This window comes from Kogia breviceps, chromosome 17, assembly GCF_026419965.1.
Source record: "Kogia breviceps isolate mKogBre1 chromosome 17, mKogBre1 haplotype 1, whole genome shotgun sequence".
Taxonomy (NCBI): domain Eukaryota; kingdom Metazoa; phylum Chordata; class Mammalia; order Artiodactyla; family Physeteridae; genus Kogia; species Kogia breviceps.
In genome coordinates this window covers 38087273-38106996 of record NC_081326.1, presented here as the reverse complement: position 1 = coordinate 38106996, position 19724 = coordinate 38087273, and the positions used below count along the sequence as shown (strand labels likewise).

Genomic DNA, 19724 nt, shown 5'->3' with positions numbered 1-19724 from the left:
TTTTGTTGAGGATTTTTTGCATCTATGTTCATCAGTGGTATTGGCCTGTAGTTTTCTTTTTTTGTAACATCTTTGTCTTGTTTTGGTATCAGGATGATGTTGGCCTCGTAGAATGAGTTTGGGAGTAATCCTCCCTCTGCTATATTTTGGAAGAGTTTGAGAAGGATAGGTGTTATATCTGCTCTAAATGTTTGATAGAATTCGCCTGTGAATCAGTCTGGTCCTGGGATTTTGTTTGATGAAGATTTTTTTTTTTTTTTTTTTTTTTTTTTTTTTTTTTTTTTTGCGGTATGCGGGCCTCTCACTGTTGTGGCCTCTCCCGTTGCGGAGCACAGGCTCCGGACGCGCAGGCTCAGCGGCCATGGCTCACGGGCCCAGCCGCTCCGCGGCATGTGGGATCTTCCCGGACCGGGGCACGAACCCGTGACCCCTGCATCGGCAGGCAGGCTCTCAACCACTGCACCACCAGGGAAGCCCTTGATGAAGATTTTTAATCACAGTTTCAATTTCAGTGCTTGTGATGTGTCTGTTCATATTTTCAATTTCTTCCTGTCTCAGTCTCGGAAGGTTGTGCTTTTCTAAGAATTTGTCCATTTTATTGGCATATAGTTGCTTGTAGTAATCTCTCATGATCCTTTGTATTTCTGCAGTGTCAGTTGTTACTTCTCCTTTTTCATTTCTAAGTCTGTTGATTTGAGTCTTCTCCCTTTTCTTCTTGATGTGTCTGGCTAATGGTTTATCAATTTTGTTTGTCTTCTCAAATAACCAGCTTTTAGTTTTATTGATCTTTGCTATCATTTCCTTCATTTCTTTTTCATTTATTTCTGATCTGATCTTTATGATTTCTTTCTTTCTGCTAACTTAGGGTTTTTTTTTGTTGTTGTTCTTCTTTCTCTAATTACTTTAGATGTAAGGTTACATAGTTTTTTTGAGATTTTTCTTATTTCTTGTGGTAGGATTGTAGTGCTATAAACTTCCCTCTTAGAAATGCTTTTGCTGCATCCCATAGGTTTTGGGCCATCGAGTATTCATTGTCATTTGTTTCTAGGTATTTTTAAATTTCCTCTTTGATTTCTTGAGTGATCTCTTGCTTATTTAGTAGCATGTTGTTTAGCTTCTGTGTGTTTGTATTTTTTAACAGTCTTTTCCCTGTAATTGATATCTAGTCTCATAGCATTGTGGTCAGAAAAAATAGTTGATACGATTTCAATTTTCTTAAATTTACCAAGGCTTCAATTGTGACCCAAGATGTGATCTATCCTGGAGAATGTTCCATGAGCACTTGAGAAGAAAGTGTATTCTGTTGCTTTTGGATGGAATATCCTACAAATATCAATTAAGCCCATCTTGTTTAATGTATCATTTAAAGCTTGTGTTTCCTTATTTATTTTCATGTTGGATGATCTGTCCATTGGTGAAAGTGAGGTGTTAAATTCTCCTACTATTATTGTGTTACTGTCACTGTCCCCTTTTATGGCTGTTAGCATTTGCCTTATGTATTGAGGTGCTCCTATGTTGGGTGCATAAAGATTTACAATTGTTATATCTTCTTCTTGGATTGATCCCTTGATCATTATGTAGCATTCTTCTTTGTCTCTTGAAATAGTCTTTATTTTAAAGTCTGTTTTGTCTGATATGAGAATTACTACTCCAGCTTTCTTTCGATTTCCATTTGCATGGAATATCTTTTTCCATCCCCTCACTTTCAGTCTGTATGTGTCCCTAGGTCTGAAGTGAGTCTCTTGTAGGCAGCATACATATGGGTCTTGTTTTTATATCCACTCAGCCAGTCTATGACTTTTGTTTGGCGCTCTTAATCCATTTATGTTTAAGGTAATTGTTGATATGTATGTTACTATTACCATTTTCTTAATTGTTTTGTGCTTGTTATTGTAGGTCTTTTCCTTCTCTTGTGTTTCCTGCCTAGAGAAGTTTCTTTAGCATTTGTTTTAAGGCTGGTTTGGTGGTGCTGAATTCTCTTAGCTTTTGCTTGTCTGTAAATATTTTACTTTCTCAGTGAATCTGAATGAGATTCTTGCTGGGTAGAGTAATCTTGGTTGTAGGTTTTCCCCTTTCATCACTTTAAATATGTCCTGCCACTCACTTCTGGCTGCAGAGTTTCTGCTGAAAGATCAGCTGTTAACCTTATGGGGATTCCCTTGTATGTTATTTGTTGCTTTTCCCTTGCTGCTTTTAATATGTTTTCTTTGTATTTAATTGTTGATCGTTTGATTAATATGTGTCTTGGAGTGTTTCTCCTTGGATTTATCCTGTATGGGACTCTCTGTGCTTCCTGGACTTGATTGACTATTTTCTTTCCCATATTAGGGAACTTTTCAACTATAATCTCTTCAAATATTTTCTCACTCCCTTTCTTTTTCTCTTCTTCTTCTGGGTCCCCTATAATTCAAATGTTGGTGCATTTAATGTTGTCCCAGAGGTCTCTGAGACTGTCCTCAACTCTTTTCATTCTTTTTTCTTTATTCTGCTCTGCAGTAGTTATTTCCACTATTTTATCTTCCAGATCACTTATCCGTTCTTCTGCCTCAGTTATTCTGCTATTGTTTCCTTCTAGAGAATTTTAAATTTCATTTATTGTGGTGTTTATCATTGTTTGCTCTTTAGTTCTTCTAGGTCCTTGTTAAAGTTTTCTTTATTTTCTGCATTCTGTTTCCATGGTTTTGGATCATCTTTGCTATCATTACTCTGAATTCTTTTTCAGGTAGACTGCCTATTTCCTATTCATTTGTTGGGTCTGGTGGGTTTTTACCTTGCTCCTTCATTTGCTCCATATTTCTCTGTCTTCTCTTGCTTAACTTACTGTGTTTGGCATCTCCTTTTCACAGGCTGCAGGTTTGTAGTTCCTGTTGCTTTCGGTGTCTGCCCCCAGTGGGTTGTGTAAGTTTCCTGGTGAAGGGGACTGGTGCCTGTGTTGTGGTGGATGAGGCTGGATCTTGTCTTTCTGGTGGGCAGGACCACATCCAGTGGTGTATTTTGGGGTGTCTGTGAACTTATTATGATTTTAGGCAAACTCTCTGCTAATGGGTGGAGTTGTGTTCCTGCCTTGCTAGTTGTTCTGCAGGGGGTATCCAGCACTGGGGCTTGCTGGTCATTGAGTGGAGCTGGATATTAGCGTTGAGATGGAGATCTCTGGGAGAGCTCTTGCTTATTGATATTATGTGGAGCCAGGAGGTCTCTGGTGGCCCAATGTCCTGAAGTTAGCTCTCTCACCTCAGAGGCTCAGGCTGGACACCCAGCCAGAGCACCAAGACCCTGCCAGCCACACAGCTCAGAAGAAAAGGGAGAAAAAATAGAAAGAAAGAAAAATAAATAAAATTATTAAACTAAAAAAAATTTTTTAATTATTAAAATTAAAAAAATTTAAAAAGGAAGAGAGCAGCCAAACCAATAAACAAATCCACCCATGATAACAAGTGCTAAAAACTGAACTAAGATAACCATATAAATCAGAAACTAATCAGTCGCATACAACAAACCCGAAATCTACAGTTGCTCCCAAAGGCCACCACCTCAATTTTGGGATGATTCATTGTCTATTCAGGTATTCCACAGATGCAGGGTACATCAAGTTGATTATGGAGATTTAATCTGCTGCTCCTGAGGCTGCACAGAGAAATTTCACTTTCTCTTCTTTGTTTGCACAGCTCCTGGGGTTCAGCTTTGGATTTGGCCCCACCTCTGCATGTAGACACCATCCTCTGGTGTCTATTCTTCGCCCAGACAGGAGGGGGTTAAAGGAGCTGCTGAATAGGGGGCTGTGGCTCACTCAGGCCAGGGGGAGGGAAAGGTATGGAATGCAGGGAGAGCCTGTGGTGGCAGAGGCCAGTGTGATGTAGCAACAGCCAAGGCACGCCATGTGTTCTACCAGGGAAGTTGTCCCTGGATCACAGGACCCTGGCAGTGGCAGGCTGCATAGGGTCCCGGTAGGGGAGGTGTGGATAGTGACCTGTGCTTGTACATTGGCTTCTTGGTGGCTGCAGCAGCCGCCTTAGCGTTTCATGCCTGTCTCTGGTGTCTGCGCTGATAGCCGCGGCTCGTGCCCCTCTCTGAAGCTTGTTTAGGCAGTGCTCTGAATCCCCTCTCCTCGCGCACCCTGAAACAATGGCCTCTTGCCTCTTAGGCAGGTCCAGACTTTTTCTCAGAGTCCCTCCCGGCTAACCGTGGTGCACTAGCCCCTTCAGGCTGTGTTCACACAGCCAACCCCAGTCCTCTCCCTGGGATCCGACCTCTGAAGCCCGAGCCTCAGCTCCCAGCCCTCGCCCGTCCTGGCGGGTGAGCAGACAAGCCTTTTGGGCTGGTGAGTGCTGGTCGGCACCGATCCTCTGCGGGAATCTCTCCACTTTTCCCTCCACACCCCTGTTGCTGTGCTCTCCTCCATGGCTCTGAAGCTCCCCCCCTCCGCCCCTCCCTCGTCTCACCCAGTGAAGGGGCTTCTAGTGTATGGAAACCTTTCCTCCTTCACGGCTCCCTCCCAGTGGTGCAGGTCCCGCCCCTATTCTTTTGTCTCTCTTTTTTCTTTTGCCCTACCCAGGTACGTGGGGAGTTTCTTGCCTTTTGGGAAGTCTGAGGTCTTCTGCCAGCGCTCAGTAGGTGTTCTGTAGGAGTTGTTCCCCATGTAGATGTATTTCTGATGTATTTGTGGGGGGAAGGGGATCTCCGCGTCTTACTCTTCCGCCATCTTGAAGGCCCTCTCCCTGATATTTTCTTAATCAGAATTCTATCAGCACCTGTTCATTTGAATTACAAATGTGCTAACGGCAGGTAAAATTCACCGAGGAGCACACACTCCACAACTGAGGCCCCTTGTGCTTCATGAAGCACTTCTGCACATGCTCCTTTTCCTCTCACGCCGACTCTGAGGGAGGCAGAAATAGCCCCGCTGTACAGATGAGGTTCAGGCCCACAGCAAGATACAGTCAGTCCCCCGGGGATGGCAGAGTTGGGAACTTGACCCCAGGCTTCTGACTCCCTTCAGGAAATGATTTCTGTTGGGGCCTGGCATTGCCATTTACTAGCTCTGCAACCTTGACCACATGTTGTAACCTCAGACCTCAGTTTTCTGATCTGAAACACTGGTGAAATGGCAGCACCTTCTTTATAAGGACATTGGAGGATTCACTGTGAAAATACATATACAGCTCTTAACACAGCCCCCAGCAGGTAGCAGTCAATTTAATAAATGTCCAGCATTATCTTAATTCTAATTAATTAGAGTGAGGGCAGAAGCCAGGATTCTGCCTGTGGATAGATGTGTTTTTGCTTCTTGCCAAGGGGACCAAACTTGTCTAATCCAAGAGTCAAATGACTGCTGACTCAGCCTCTCTATGGGAGGACCTGGAAATCAGTAATTTTAGTGCCCTGCAAAGTGTTTCTCCTTTACTCTTGCATTACTACCACATTTCACTTTTGACACCAGGTTTGTGGGTTTTCCACACATCAAGCCATTATCCAACAGCAGCCTGAAGTCCTACAATTTAACTCAGTTCTGACACTGTCTACCTGGAGATAGCATCAGACCCCACAGGTTAAGGGCTCAGTCCCACAAGGTTCCCCCCACCCCACTTCAAAAGTCAATTGCAAGTCCTAGGTTGTCACCTGTACTTCTGACTGACTGGCTATAAATCAGAGGTTCCCATTGACTCTCTCCTTGGGTTGGATCACTTGCTAGAACAGCTCACAGAGCTCAGGGAAACATACTGAACAATTTTTATTTAATAAAGGATATGATAAGGCATATAGATGAGCAGCCAGATGAGGAGATACATAGGGCGAGGTCTGGGGGAGTCCCAAGAGCAGGAGCTTCTGTCCCATGGAGTTAGGATGTGTATCACTTTCCCAGCACATGGATGTGTTCACTAACCCACAAGCTCTCTGAAGGCCTTACTTCGGGGATTTTTACTGAGGCTTCCTCATATAGACATGATTGATCATTAACTCAATCTCCAGCCCCTCTCCCTTTCCATGGGTGGGGCGGGGTGGGGCTGAAAGTTCCAAGCTTCTAATCATGGCTTGGTCTTTCTGGTGACCAGCCCCCATCCTGAAACCATCCAAGGAGCCACCAAGAGTCACCTCATTAGAATAAAAGGCGCTCCTATCATCCAGGAAATTCCAAGGGATTTAGGAGCTCAGTGTCAGGAACCAGAGGCAGAGACCAATATATACATTTTTTATTGTTTCACTTGCCCCAAGTGATGTTTAGGATTAAGCAAGTTTTAGAAGTGCTGTCCTCTCTCTGTTTACTGCTGCCCCAAGCTCTCACCTGTTATGTGGTAGATCATCATACTCTTGGGACCAAGCAGGTGTCAGGAGCCAGGAAGGCTATTTCTTTGAGCCCTGCCTGGCTCATCAATAACTCTCCTGGCACCCCCTTTCTTGAAATTCAGGGGTTTGTTTTGGCTTTAATATTTTTTTAATACAAATTTTGTCACTTCTTCATTATGGCTGATCCTTTTTAATTCTTAGTACGTGACTTACTTTTAACCAGCCAGAGTATCATCTGGGAAACTAATGTGCACCTTTTTCTCATCACTGATGATTGGTGAAAATGTTAAATATCCCCAGTCTCAATTCTTTTCCTTCAGCACTTCATCTCTGCTTCCAGGTTGAGTCTAAATCATGGGGTTTGACCTTTTGAGCAGTTGTATGCAGAAGAGGGATTGTGGCACGAGCATGTATTTTCAGCTTACCTGATGAGTAAGTTGCCCAGATGGGCCCGAGGTAATCCCAAGAGGCCGTGAGGGTCTCTTGACTTGGCTTTGCAGGCCTGCCATGTCATGAAAGACAGTATACGTGGTTTGACAAGGCTTGTCCTTGATTAAACTCTGCTGATTATCATTTGTAAATTTAGCATCTTCCATTTCTAATTTTATCCCTGGAAAATTTGGTTCAGTGTTTTTCCTGGTGTGAAAGTTAAGCAGACTGATTGATGGCAGGCTGATTCTTCCATTCAGTAAGTGTTTCAGGAGCACTGACACCCTCTCCTAGGAGGGTGACTCCCAGGAGATGGACACTGGTCTCCTTGCCCAGGTCAGATAAGTTCAAATCCATCCCTCCCATGGCTGCTCCTAGAGTGAACTTTCTACAATGCAACCCCCACCCTTGTCAGTCTTGTGCTCACCTCCTCTCTCTGCTCATCAAGGATAAATTCCCAACTTCTTAGCTTGATGTGCATCTGTCATCTCTCTCTTCTCTCAGCTTCACATGTTCTGTTCTGGTAACACAGGCTGCTCCTCATCTGCAGATGTACCATCTCACTTCTTTACCCCTCACGTCTGGTGACCACATGAAGGGATGGAAAAGCCAGGGAGGGAACTTAGGACCTGATGGTAAGAATGGGGGGTGTGCATCCTCTGCCTGAGCACATAGAATGCTGTGCTGCCTGTCTGAGCTTGGGTGTGGCTGGACCCACAAGGAACAGAGTGCTGTGTCCTTTATCCACACAGCAGGCTTGCTCTGGGGGCCGCTGCCTTCCTGTTCCATCAACCAGACCTTCTCAGTTTGACACCCCTACCCTTATCCCCTGAGATGATTAATGGGTCCCTGGGAGTCAGAAGCTCCAGCTTGCACACACCTCCTCACAACCCCGCAGGTGAGGGGCCCTTTCAGACCATGTGGTAGTGATCAAGAGGTCATCATGGGGTTGTGCCCTGCAGGCAGTGGGTGCTTATCTCTATGAAAAACCTCTTTTTTTACATCTTAGCTAGCTTATGAAATTTTATATCCTGTATTTTAACAAAGGTCAATTGATTCTTATTTTCTATCTCAAATGACCTTGAGTCTTCATACATAATTCTTTCTCTTCCATATGGGCAAACTTTCTATTATACTTTCTTTTGAGCTAGAAATTGGGTTGTGATGTTGTATGTGTTTGTGTGTACATGGAGGAGAGGGTTTCTAGAGAGTGGGGATTTTCTCCAGAATCTCTTTCCCACTGGAGTCTGCAAGAGCTTGAGAAGGATCAAGGCCTTCTCATTTTAATCTATCCTAATGGATATACTATGGGCACTGCATGTCAGGGAAGTGATGAGAAGCAAAGAAGAATATAACACAATTCCTCTTCTCAGAGAGCTCATGGTCAATAAGGATCTAGAATACATAACCAAACAATTAGAATCCTGAGTTACATACGATGAGATTACAGAGGACATGGAACTCACCCATTTGGGGATAGAGAGGAAGGTCCAGGGAAGCCAATACAGAGAGGACAGCATTGAGCCAATTTTTGACTGAGGGGCAGAATTATTTCAGATGTTGGGGAAGGGCAGGCCAAGCTAATGTAATCATGTGTCATTTTTTCTCTTCATGAAAGGATACTACCATTTTTGTTTAACTGATGAGAAACTGACATAAACTCAAGTTAAAGAGCTGACAGCTCACCAGGAGATCCTGGGTCCTCCAGGCCTGGAAGAGTGAATAAAACAGTGCAGTTCCCATAATCTATAATGTGCCTTTTGGGCTTTACTTTGGTTCCTTCATCTTTTTGAGGTCATGGGTACCTTTGAGACTCTGACAAAAGCTACATATCCTCTCCCTACCAAAAGATTCACATATGAACATATGTATTGTTAAACAACAAAAATTCAATTGAGTAAATTTAAGGATCAAATTGGCTTTATTAAATACTTCATAAATCAAGTGTCATCCCATTTAGCAAATAGAAAAAAGCTCCACCAAGCTGTAGAAAAGAAAAGATTTTTTAAAGATAGAAAGGGGGCAGACAAAGGAAATTATTAGCAAAGAATGCATTGTTTCAGACAAGGTTGCCCCCTTAAGGGGAACAAAAGGGCCTATGGGGTGGATTACCTCACTAGTGCTGACCAGATAATTCAAGACTGACTGGTTAAAGGTTGCATTCCTGGAGCAAGAATTGAAACTGCAATAGGTTAGTTATTAAGTTTTGATTTGCTTACATGGGGTGTAGCACAAGTGACTCCATTTTGGGCCTGCTGTTTCTTTTTAACAATTTTCCCCTTTTGATCAGACTCTCAGCTTATCTGAGAGATGTGATCAAAATTTAAGGCACTAAATGCCACTATCACATACCTCTGTGTAGTTCTCTCAGCTTTTATTGATCCTCTGTGTGGTATTCACAAGTCATAATGTTTTGTTGCTTAATCTCTGTGATAGTCACAGGCATCAGCTTCAGGTTCACAATTTTTAAGTTGGTCATTCTCTTTGTCTCTTTTCTGATGTTCTAGTCTTAGGGAGACTTGGTAGTTAGCAGTTGTGAGCATGCATTTAATGCTTTTGAGAGAATACAGCACATGAGGGAGAGTACTCTGATTCTAACAAGCAGGGTAATTCCCAATGTTTGGAGTGCACTTTGGAGCCATGGTCCCCAAGACCCAAACCAATCAAATCAAATAAGTCAAAGAAAGACTTCATTGCAGGAGTCACCCTTTTAAGCCAAGAGGAGTGGCTTGCTCAGTGATCTTTTGGAACTGAATTTCAGCTTCCCCAGAAGTGTTACTCCAGGTACAGCATGTGGTTTTGGCCACAGTGCAGACACCACCTTGCTCAGCTAAAGGAGAACCAAAGGCTACATTATTATCAAGAACAACTTTGGCCAGAAAGTCTAAAGATATTTTGTTGGACAGCTGTTGCTCTAACAGAGGATTTTTCAATATTTTCAAGAGTTAAGGAAAAGTTCCTGATCTAGTCTCATTTACATATACTCTTTTTTCTTTCTCTCATTTACATATACTCTTAACCGGGGAAGAACCGGGGAAGTATGGCCCAGCTAAAGGAAGTGAATCCTGAGTCATGAATACCTCTTGATAATTCCTTTCTAACTCAATGGTGTAAATCCAGGGGAGTCAACCAATGAGGTGTCTCAGTTTGTGAACAGTTAGGGGAACAGTTAGATAACCTAAGAGACATTGCCTGATATGTACCAGCCATCTAGGTACATAAGAAGAATGACAACCACCACAGACAAAGATAAATCCCGTCGGGACACAAATCACTTCCACCAAGGTGGCACTGTTAACAGATTCACTTGCAGGGATAGTTGCATTTGCCTGTTCAAGCTAGATGTAAGTTAGGTTTTCTCCTAGCCTGAAATAGTAGTTGTTTTAAATTTTAGAGGTTACCTCCCTTAGCAATGGCCTGGAAGATACAGATGATGGTGTTACCTTTCCAGGCCAATGCCAGAGTAAAAGAAAGGGAAAGAAAAAAAAAAAGTTTATTGTTCAGTTGAAGTGTGAAGTCTTGATGTCGTGTCTTGGAAGGAAGCATCTACCTCAGTGTCAGCTACTTCTCTTCCCAGTCAATTTGATTTGGAGATTTCCAGCATTTGTATAAGACCAGATGTCAGGTGGAGTCTTCTTCAGCTGTGAGATGTGTATCCAACATTTAAGACCCTGAAGTTTGGCTGCCATCTGGGTAGTGAGGAGGACCTGGTATAGTCCCTCAAGGAGATTCAAGGGCAGTCTTTGTTCTTAGTGATTCCAATTCAGAAGAGTGGGAGAAAACTGGAAACATTAGTTTGGAAAGTTGTAGCCAGATATTTGAGGAAAGTAGAAGAATTAAGGATCCAGTCCAGTTTACAGGTATATAACAAATCCTTAAAGATAATTAGCAGGATTAGAATCTAATATAGATAAAAGTGCAAACATAATTTATTAAGCAGTTCGTAAATTTAAGCCGTTATTCCTGCTTTTAAAAAAATTCTTTTTAAGGATAATCTCACTAAAACTTAATTTGTTTGCATTAAGTTTGCCTTGATTATTTACATGAGTGCAGCAAGAATAGTGATTGACTATATAAGCTCTTTTTAGGATTGCTTTGCTGGAACCTTGAAGCAAGGTACTCTCTGAGTCTATGTACATCTCTCTCAAATGTGACAATTCAGTCCAAGCCTTGGTAATATGGTCAATGTTTCCAGTTGTGTTCCATTAAAGGAGAACAGATTCTTATTGAACTTATGTGAATGACTACCTATACTGACATGAAAGGAATACATTAAGAGTTTCTGAATTCTGGAGAGATCATGTAGAAAAAAATGTCATTTTTGTTTACAAAGGTATAGTGTATCAATTGCTGTAAGTGATTGATTGCTTAAGAGAAAAGATTTCTTTAAATCTGGAAAACCAAAACATTAAGAAACCAGCAGTGTTTTAAAAGTCATACAAATTATAATCAATCATCCTCCTCAGTTTATTTAATCCAATGTAATTAATACTTGCTCTATTTGAATCTAGTTTTTCCACTAGTTCTGGAAATTCTTAGTTTAGTTTTATGATCTTAAAATGAGCAGAAACCTGTATTCTAGAATACCTGTCAGAGTCCTTTTTATGGATTTCTCTGAAGATGAAGCAATTTTGTAGGAACATTTTTACAAAAGCATTAGAATAAAAAAATTAACTATCTGTAAATGACAAAATCCTTTAAATGGCCATTATTAAAGATCTGATGAGAATTCATTATAATGGAATTGACAAGGAAATTTAGTTATTTTTGTAATATGTAATGTTTAAGATAATAATTACAATTATGACTGATAACATCATACCAGGAAATAATAGATTTCCAGGAATTTTATCCCATTTCTGTAACACTTACAACATGTACCTATACAAATATAACATAAAGAAGGCTCGGTATTACTTGTTTGATGATTTTTCCCATGTAATTTAACATATCAAATAAGCCTAACTAGTGTAACATCTCTCTTTTTATAAGGAGAAAGAAGAAATCTTTTCTGATTTTTCCAAAGGCCCTCTGGAAAATCCCAAAGTTATTTCCAGGTCAAAAAAACTTCACTTAGAATTTGATTTGGGGAAGTTTGCCAAAAAATTCAAAAGGTTTTGGACACTTGGCTAAAAAGGATCACAGATCATTATGAAACAATACTTAATTATCCACTTAATTATCCATAGTGACAATAAAAGGTTTCAAGAGCAAATGCAATAAGTTACATACTTCGGGCTTCCCTGGTGGCGCAGTGGTTGAGAATCCGCCTGCCGATGCAGGAGACACGGGTTCGTGCCCTGGTCCGGGAAGATCCCACATGCCGCGGAGCAACTAAGCCCGTGAGCCATGGCCGCTAGGCCTGCGCGTCCGGAGCCTGTGCTCCGCAACGGGAGAGGCCACAACAGTGAGAGGCCCGCATACCACAAAAAAAAAAAAAAAAAAAAAGTTACATACTTCTGAGCCAAACTTTGCTCTTTTAATATTGAAAAGACTCAGTTTACTTAAGTAATCAAAGACCTGATAATAAAGATATAAAAAACAAAAAGTTATTTTGATAAAACACAAAATCTTTGCTTTCCAGGAAGGTTATTTTAAAGATAAAGAAAAATCTTTGTTTAAATTTCTTATTAAGAGTAGATCTCATTTATTAGTAAATCTAATAAAACTTTGTCCTTTTCACAGAGGAAAGAAAATTCAGTTTTAGTTTTACGTAAGTATACTACTGGTATTAAAGCTTATTTTAAAACTCTTATAATAACAATTTAATTTTTAGCCAACTTGACCACACAAGATTTCCTCTTTTTTCCTCTCTTTTTCTCTCTTTCATTCTTCTTAACTTCCTATGTCCATAGTTTGTCCTTTTTTTCTTCCTATTTTGAAATAACTAATTTTACTTCAGAGCAAAATCACTTTTATTTCCCTCAACAAAATGTATCTCCATACTTCATACCCTTTTTAACCAAAAAAAAAAAAACCAACTCCAAAACAAAAAACATATCCAATTTTCCTTGCATACAGAGTTGTTTCTTATTATTTTAAATTGCGTATATTAGAATTCTTAACCCTTAGAAACCTTAATTTATAGTGAAAACTTAGTAAGCAGTTGTGAACTATTATACTAGCATTCTTTAGATTAGCAAATTTGTGAATACATTTCATAATTTTTAGAAATACATGCTTCTTCATAGTAAAATTTTTAATGTGGCACAAACCATATATACTAATAGAGCCAAATATCTTTAGTTCCTCTGAAAAAGGAAACCAAAAGTAGGTAAAAATCTACGTTCACTAATTAATGTTTTAGTATTTTATATTATTTAGAAGTGATCTAGATATTCAATGAACTTCTATCATTTAATTTAACAAAATGCTAAGGGTATAAGTTATTAAAGAGATTTGGGAGACTAAGTACACATACCATAAAATATAATTATTGCAGAAAAAAGTTTACCTAAAAACTCTTATCCCAGTTACATCTATCTAAATCACTTGCTCCCAACTATTATTTTAGATTACCCATGAAAACTTCATGAGACATTAGACAAAGTCAGCCATCACCCCAAGCTATTTTTTTTTAAAATTTTTGGCTGACAAATTTTTTAACAGAAATAGCATGGATTATTTGCCTAATAAACCCATGTAGAATAAAATTTGTGTGCCTGTATTATATTCAGTGTAATTCTAGACACATTCTATTTTAATCAAACCAGCAACTTTAAGTTAACTTTGATATAAAATATTTTCCCAGAATATATAAACCTGAAAAACATTTGGATTAGCCTCTATTATATTTTTGAGACTTTCTATGAAGACTAAATTTATATACATGCTTGTTTGTTTAAGCCAGCTAAATAGAAATCTTTTGTAAATGGGTTTTAGCAATACCATACATCTGCAACACACGTATATGTAGACACACACGAACATACAGACGGATGCAGAGACCTTATCGTTTCTGTTTTACTAGTTATTAAAAGAGTTGAATTTAAGTTGCTTTTTTTGGTCCTAAATTTCAAATGACCTTTCCCCTTTTTGTTTTTCTTCTGATAAAACTTACCTCCCTGAAGTTTGTACTTATCTCAGAGGCACAGGGAAAGAATGCAAGTTATAAGCCTTTTAAGATAAAATAGGCAGGTTTGGAGATTGGTAAGAGGAATAGGTGAACTTTGAATCGCCTCTAGAGCTGCATATCTAGTTTTGCAAAGATTTGTAAGATGAAAAGAATTGCTCTTGATTCCTCAAGGAATTGGGTTGAAACCTAAATGACATCATAAATAGCTTGTCAGTTTTCAGCCTGTTTAAATGGTAAATGTTTCTGGCAGTATTAAAGAACTCCATGGATCCAAGAGGTATCCTCAAAGAGGGTGCAAAGGTTACTACCCTTCCAGGATCCAGAGTTCCTCCCAAAGATAGCGAAAGGAAAAAATTGACAGCCTGCTTGCCCTAGGTAGGGAGAAAGCAAAGCCAAGCCAAGCTCTTATTTTATTAATAAAATGTAACTAATTAATAGTTTCTTCAGAGTGGAGAGGCAATTCAGACAGAAGATTACCAGAATGAATATTCAAATAAAGGAGGATGGAGGGGAGAGGTAGGAATTATGTTAGCCCTATAGTCTTTTTCAGGTACCTTTTATATCTCTAATTTTTTATTAGCCTTTTGCAATGAAATTTTCAATGACACTATTTTGGAATTTTTAAGTCTTTTGGAGGCTTCTGCATGCCAATTAAAATAGGTATGCCTTGATTTTAAGTGCGATTCTTAAATGCTTTTCTCTAATTGGAACATTCATCATGATGGTCATTGTCATTCCCCTGAGGGCTGGAAGCAGTTTGCTGGGACTCTTAGCAGCAAATGGAGTTCAACTTCCATTACTTTCTGCTCAGCCATATTTTGGACCTCAGTCTGATGGTTACCAAGCCAAGTTCTCATGCACAAAATTCTAGGTTGTCTTCAGTAAAATGTTGACCATTTTTTGGTAGGTATTTATAGCTCCTGAGACATAGTTTTTAGACGTAAAATAAGCAGGTATGCTGGAAGGTGGCACACTTAACTCTTTAGAGTTTATGGATCCCATTAGCTATACTGAACTAATACCTAAAAGGGCTGTGCCACTGACTTGGGGATTGTACATTGTTTTACCGTGTATTGTATCTTGTTGCACAGAAATTTTCTTTAGGTTGGCAGGTGGTCTGTATCAATCTAACCTGTTCTATGACCAACTTATCCTAATACGGGGGTCTTTGAGTTAGGTGGTGAGCACTCTAACAGCCCTTAAATGCTCCATCTGTACCTACCAAATTTTGCAGCTTTTTTTTTTTTTTTTTTTGGCTTCTGAGATCTCTGCTAGCAATAGCCCTTACCTACACAAAATAAGACAAACAAACATGTACACCTTAACACACCAGAGGTAACCAAGAGATGTTACTGCAGACTGACCAAGAGAAGGTTGTGCACACCATCAGCAATTCCCAGCATGGATTAAGTCAACAGACTCCAGTAAATGGGGACTGTGGACTGGAACTAGGGAAAGGGATTCTATACAGCCGAGGGGAACTTCAGACATAACCAAGGGCTAGGGACTCAGATTCTGCATGCAACCATCTGCCAGCTCAAGTTGACCCACTGAGCCCTGGACTGGAAAGCTGATTGGATCAGGAGCTAAACACAAAGAGAGTGGAGCTCAGCGGGGTTTACCCCCAGCTCTTGGAAATGGCAAGAAGGACAGTGAACTTAGAGTTTTTGAGGGGTACCACACCTGTGTTTCTCATTGTCCTCAAAGCTGTTGTAAGTCTCCTTCAATCCCACCACTGCCACCAAATTTGTTAACAAAAATTCAACTGAGGAAATTTAAGGATCCAATTGGCTCTAGTAAACAATTAATGGATCGGGCATTAGCAATCTAGCAAATAGAAAGAACCTCCGCCAAGCTGTAGAAAAGGAGAGGTTATTAAAGGCAGAAAGGAGGCAGAGAAAGGAAATTATTAGCAAAGAATGCATTGTTTCAGGCAAGGTTGCCCTCCTAAAGGGAACAAAAGGGCCTATGGGGCAGATTATCTCACTGGTTCTGATGAGGTAATTCCAGGTTGATTGGTTAAAGGTTACATTTCTGGGTAGGGGTTGAGACTGTAATTAGGTTAGGTATTAAGTTTGGTTTGTTGACATGGGGTTTAGCACAAGTGACCCCGTTTGGGGCCTCCTGTTTCTTTTTAACAATATAATATTTAGATTTTGGTTTCTAGGAGTTCATGGATTCCAGAAAACCCCCTTTTTCCCCCTTTAGAAGACCTACTTTAGGGTCTGTCTCATTCCTCAGCAGGTCTCTAGGATTAGGACTTTTTCCCCATAGAATTATGGATTCTGCCTTGAGAGGAGGAACCTTAAAAGAATGTAAACCAATCGTTTGGGTGATATTTTTTAAAAAAAAACAATTGCTTAAATGATACTTAAGTCCTTTTATGCTAGCCTGACATGTATTGTTTAAGCCTATTCTTGAAAGCTTCCAGAGTTAGGAACTCGCTTTTTGAAGCAACTCTTTCTGTCTTGGGTAGCCCTAACCGTTAAATTCTTCCTCAGACTAAACCAAAATTAGTTTCTTGATTTTCATTCCGGGTCCTGTCCGACAAGGGTTGAACCAGAGCAGACTATAGATCTCTTGATTGTCTCTGCTAACCTCTCCCACCCTCCATGAGTTTCAAGTCTTTTATTTTGAGGTTTGAGTCCTGAGGTTTCTGGGAAATCATCCTCCACCAATGTGAAAATCTCTGCATAAGCATTTCCCAGTGACCTCTGAGAACCGTCTTGAGAGAATCAGTAAGTTTCTGCTGAATGAATGAATTACTCCAAGGTTAATAAATTTGAGGAGTGCTGCATTGATTTCCTCTTCTAGGAGAGTCAGAACACACATTAGCATATTAAAAGTCCTGAGAAGTCCTGCAGCAAAAACTTTTCCATGCCTCTATTATCCTGAAAAGTAAGTTTTTGCTGACCCTAGATTAAGAACTGCTGCTCTGTAAGCGTTTTTTTCAAGGAACATAGGGAATGAATCTTAAGAGAGCTAATTATCCCCCAATTAAATTTTCCTTCTTTTTTTTCCCTACACAGCCTCTTGATTTTGAAGCAGTAGCCGTTCACAATATTGTGTTCCAAGCAGAAAATCCTGAGCCTCTGGCGCTTGGTGTACAGTACAATGCCAGCTCTTCTGCTACATTCAGACTTATTGTGACAGATGTGAATGAAGCACCACAATTTTCCCAACAAGTATACCAAGCAAAAGTCAGTGAGGATGTGGCTAAAGGCACTAAAGTGGGCAACGTGACTGCCAAGGATCCGGAAGGTCTGGACATAAGGTAGAGGAGATCAGTGCTGGGCAGGCCTAGCCGTGTGCCGTGACCACAGATGCTGGGGAGGAAGGAGGGCTGGGAGGGGCAGAGAAGCTGGCCTGACTCCAGGACTCTCCCCTAGGGGAGCAGCCAGCAATCTGAGGCCATGTCCCAGTGCACTTGGTGAATCTGCCCTTGGTTCTGGCAGGTGCCAGTACCCTGGGGGACATCAGTGAGAATCCAGGCTCAGGCAAGCGGGAAGCGGGTCAGATTCCACCCCAGCCTGCCTACTTGCAGGTCCCAGCTGAGAGCTGGTGAGTTCAGGAGGTGGGGGTCTAGAGACTGGGCTGTCCAAAGCTAGGCCCTCTGGCTGGACCAATCATGGGACCAGGGTCTGGGGAAGAGTTCCAGCCCCTAAGGCGGACTGGAGTTCTAAACAGAAGAATAAAGCAAAAACCTGACTGGGCGGACTCAGCCACATGACAGGGTGAAGGGAATCTTCTCAAAGGGGGTTGTACAGGATCCTTAGCTTTGCAGAGAGCAGGTCTGGGGCAACAAGACTCCTTCCAGAACTCAGCCCTGGAGAGATGAGTACATGGGCTGAGAAGGTTAAACAAGATGTGTAACTCTTTCTATCTTAGCAATTCTCAATCTTTTTTTTTTTTTTTCCAGTGCAATAGAACCCACACAGGTTTGCCTTAAATATGTACAATGATAATTAATTTTTCCAAGATAACATACGTATGTGTATGTATCCATATCTGTATCAATATCTATAAACTTTTTAAGATCATCTAGTTAATAAGCACACAGATAGGACTTGAACCCAGATCTTTTGCTTCTATTGTATAACATCAGTCCTACTGTCCATGGCATGACAAATATTTTAGCATGACTTAAAACCCATGCATGTGGTTATGAATGACAATTCCTTGAGTGCCTCTAAACATTTAAGGGAAGTTTTGCCTCCCATTGAGTGATCATTTAGGCAAGGCTGCCCACTGCTTCTCATGCAGCTCTTTCCAATTCTTCTGGTTTCATCTTTTGCCATCCACTGCGTCCTATTGATATTTTATCCCACCTCTGCTGGAATGTCTGATGCCTCCACACCCTAAGCTACTCCTTGGCCTCTCAGCCTTAGTTCGTACAATTCCTTCTGCTTAAAGCATCCTTCTTTTTCTTGCTTTAGTTAACATCTACTCTTTCAGAAAGACTTCTCTGATTCCCATTAACTTATTTGGGATTCCACATGGCCTCTTTGTATTCACCACATTTTACTGGAATTATCTGTCTCTGTGTCTGTCTCCTCCACTGGCCTAGAACCCCTTTTTGTAATCTCCTCTCTTGGTCCACAGCCTGATCCTTGCTAAGGCCTCAGTAGATGTCTGCTGAATGAGGAATTCACTGCGCCACCCACCAGAAGCCTCGGAGTATCCACCCATTCACACATTTCCATCAATGAGTGTTCAAGTTTTCCGAGAGGGGGCGGTTTGCTAATCAATTTTAATAGATAATTCCAGGTTGTTTTAATTGAAATTCTTTGATTGGCAGAAAAGTTTAACTTTTTTTTTCTGCTAGCGTTTGTGACTATACCTTTTCTTTTAAAACAAGTACAAAAACTGCTTTCTAAGGATGAACAAATCCTCCCTTTGAAGGCAGATGGTATGCAAATAAAGCAGTAATAATATTAGATCATGCTTCTTTAAATATGTTGTCAGTAATATGCAAGGGATGGTGCTGATATAATAGCATAGTGATGCATAAACTATCTTTTCATTTTCATGCAGAGTAACGTGGGCTTCCTTTTGCTCTTTTCTCTTACTAAAGTTATTCATTAAGAGGTGACAAGAGAGGTTGGCTAAAAATTGACCCCGTCACCGGCGAGATCTTTAGTGTGGCTCCGCTGGACAGGGAAGCTGAAAGTCTGTATCAGGTACAAGTGGTGGCAACAGAAGTAGGTGAGCCTAAATAGATAAATAAATTTTAAAAATAATAAATAAAAGGTAACACAAATGATTAGGGGCTACATCAGTAGAAATGGGAAGGAGGGTGAGGTAGGTGGGAAACTGGGTCAAATTGTCAGAATATCTTACGGTGGAAAAATGAGAAGGGTACGTAAGTGGAGAGAAGTGCTCACACCTTCTCGGTTTTGTTCAAGATGAGAACCCCCCTGCCCGGTAGCAGGGCTCTTTCAGGCAGGGATGCACCTGGAGGCTGGCTAGACTTCAGGGCTGCTGCTCACTCTGTGGTGTCCTGAAGGGACCACAGCTTCTAGGAAAGTTCCTGTGTCCCCACTGAGCTACCTCCCTTCCTCCAAAGTGGCTGTGGGTTTCTCCAGGGAGCAGGGTCAAACCACTGCCCTGCTGACCTAGACTATTACTTTCTCCTTCAGGCTTAAATTGCAGTGACCGAGGTCTCATCCTTTTGAAACTTAAAATGTTTTGTTCAATGTTCTCAACTTTATAACTGCCAGAATCACCCGGGAGCTTGTTCAATACAGATAGGAATTCACCTTGCAGATTCTGATTTGGTAGATTTGGGTGGCCCTGGATATCTGTTTTGATGAAACCAGGTGAACTTTTGAAAGGAAAGATTTATTATAGAGATAAGCCAAGGATGTCTGAATCTTATATAGCTATAAAAATAAACGCACAGGAATATTATGCTTACCAGTGATAAGGCTCGTGATTA

At 40.8% G+C, this 19724-nt stretch overlaps 1 protein-coding gene across 6 annotated transcripts in view; it reads left to right on the top strand.

The window, feature by feature from the left end:
- CDH17 (cadherin 17) overlaps positions 1-19724 on the top strand; it is a 77347-nt gene that overhangs the window by 46995 nt on the left and 10628 nt on the right. For all 6 annotated transcript variants that reach the window (XM_067017054.1, XM_067017053.1, XM_067017057.1 and 3 more), the window contains 2 exons: positions 16816-17060; positions 18861-18991. In XM_067017054.1, the coding sequence (XP_066873155.1) occupies positions 16816-17060; positions 18861-18991 (376 nt within the window). The remainder of the gene's footprint in view (positions 1-16815; positions 17061-18860; positions 18992-19724) is intronic.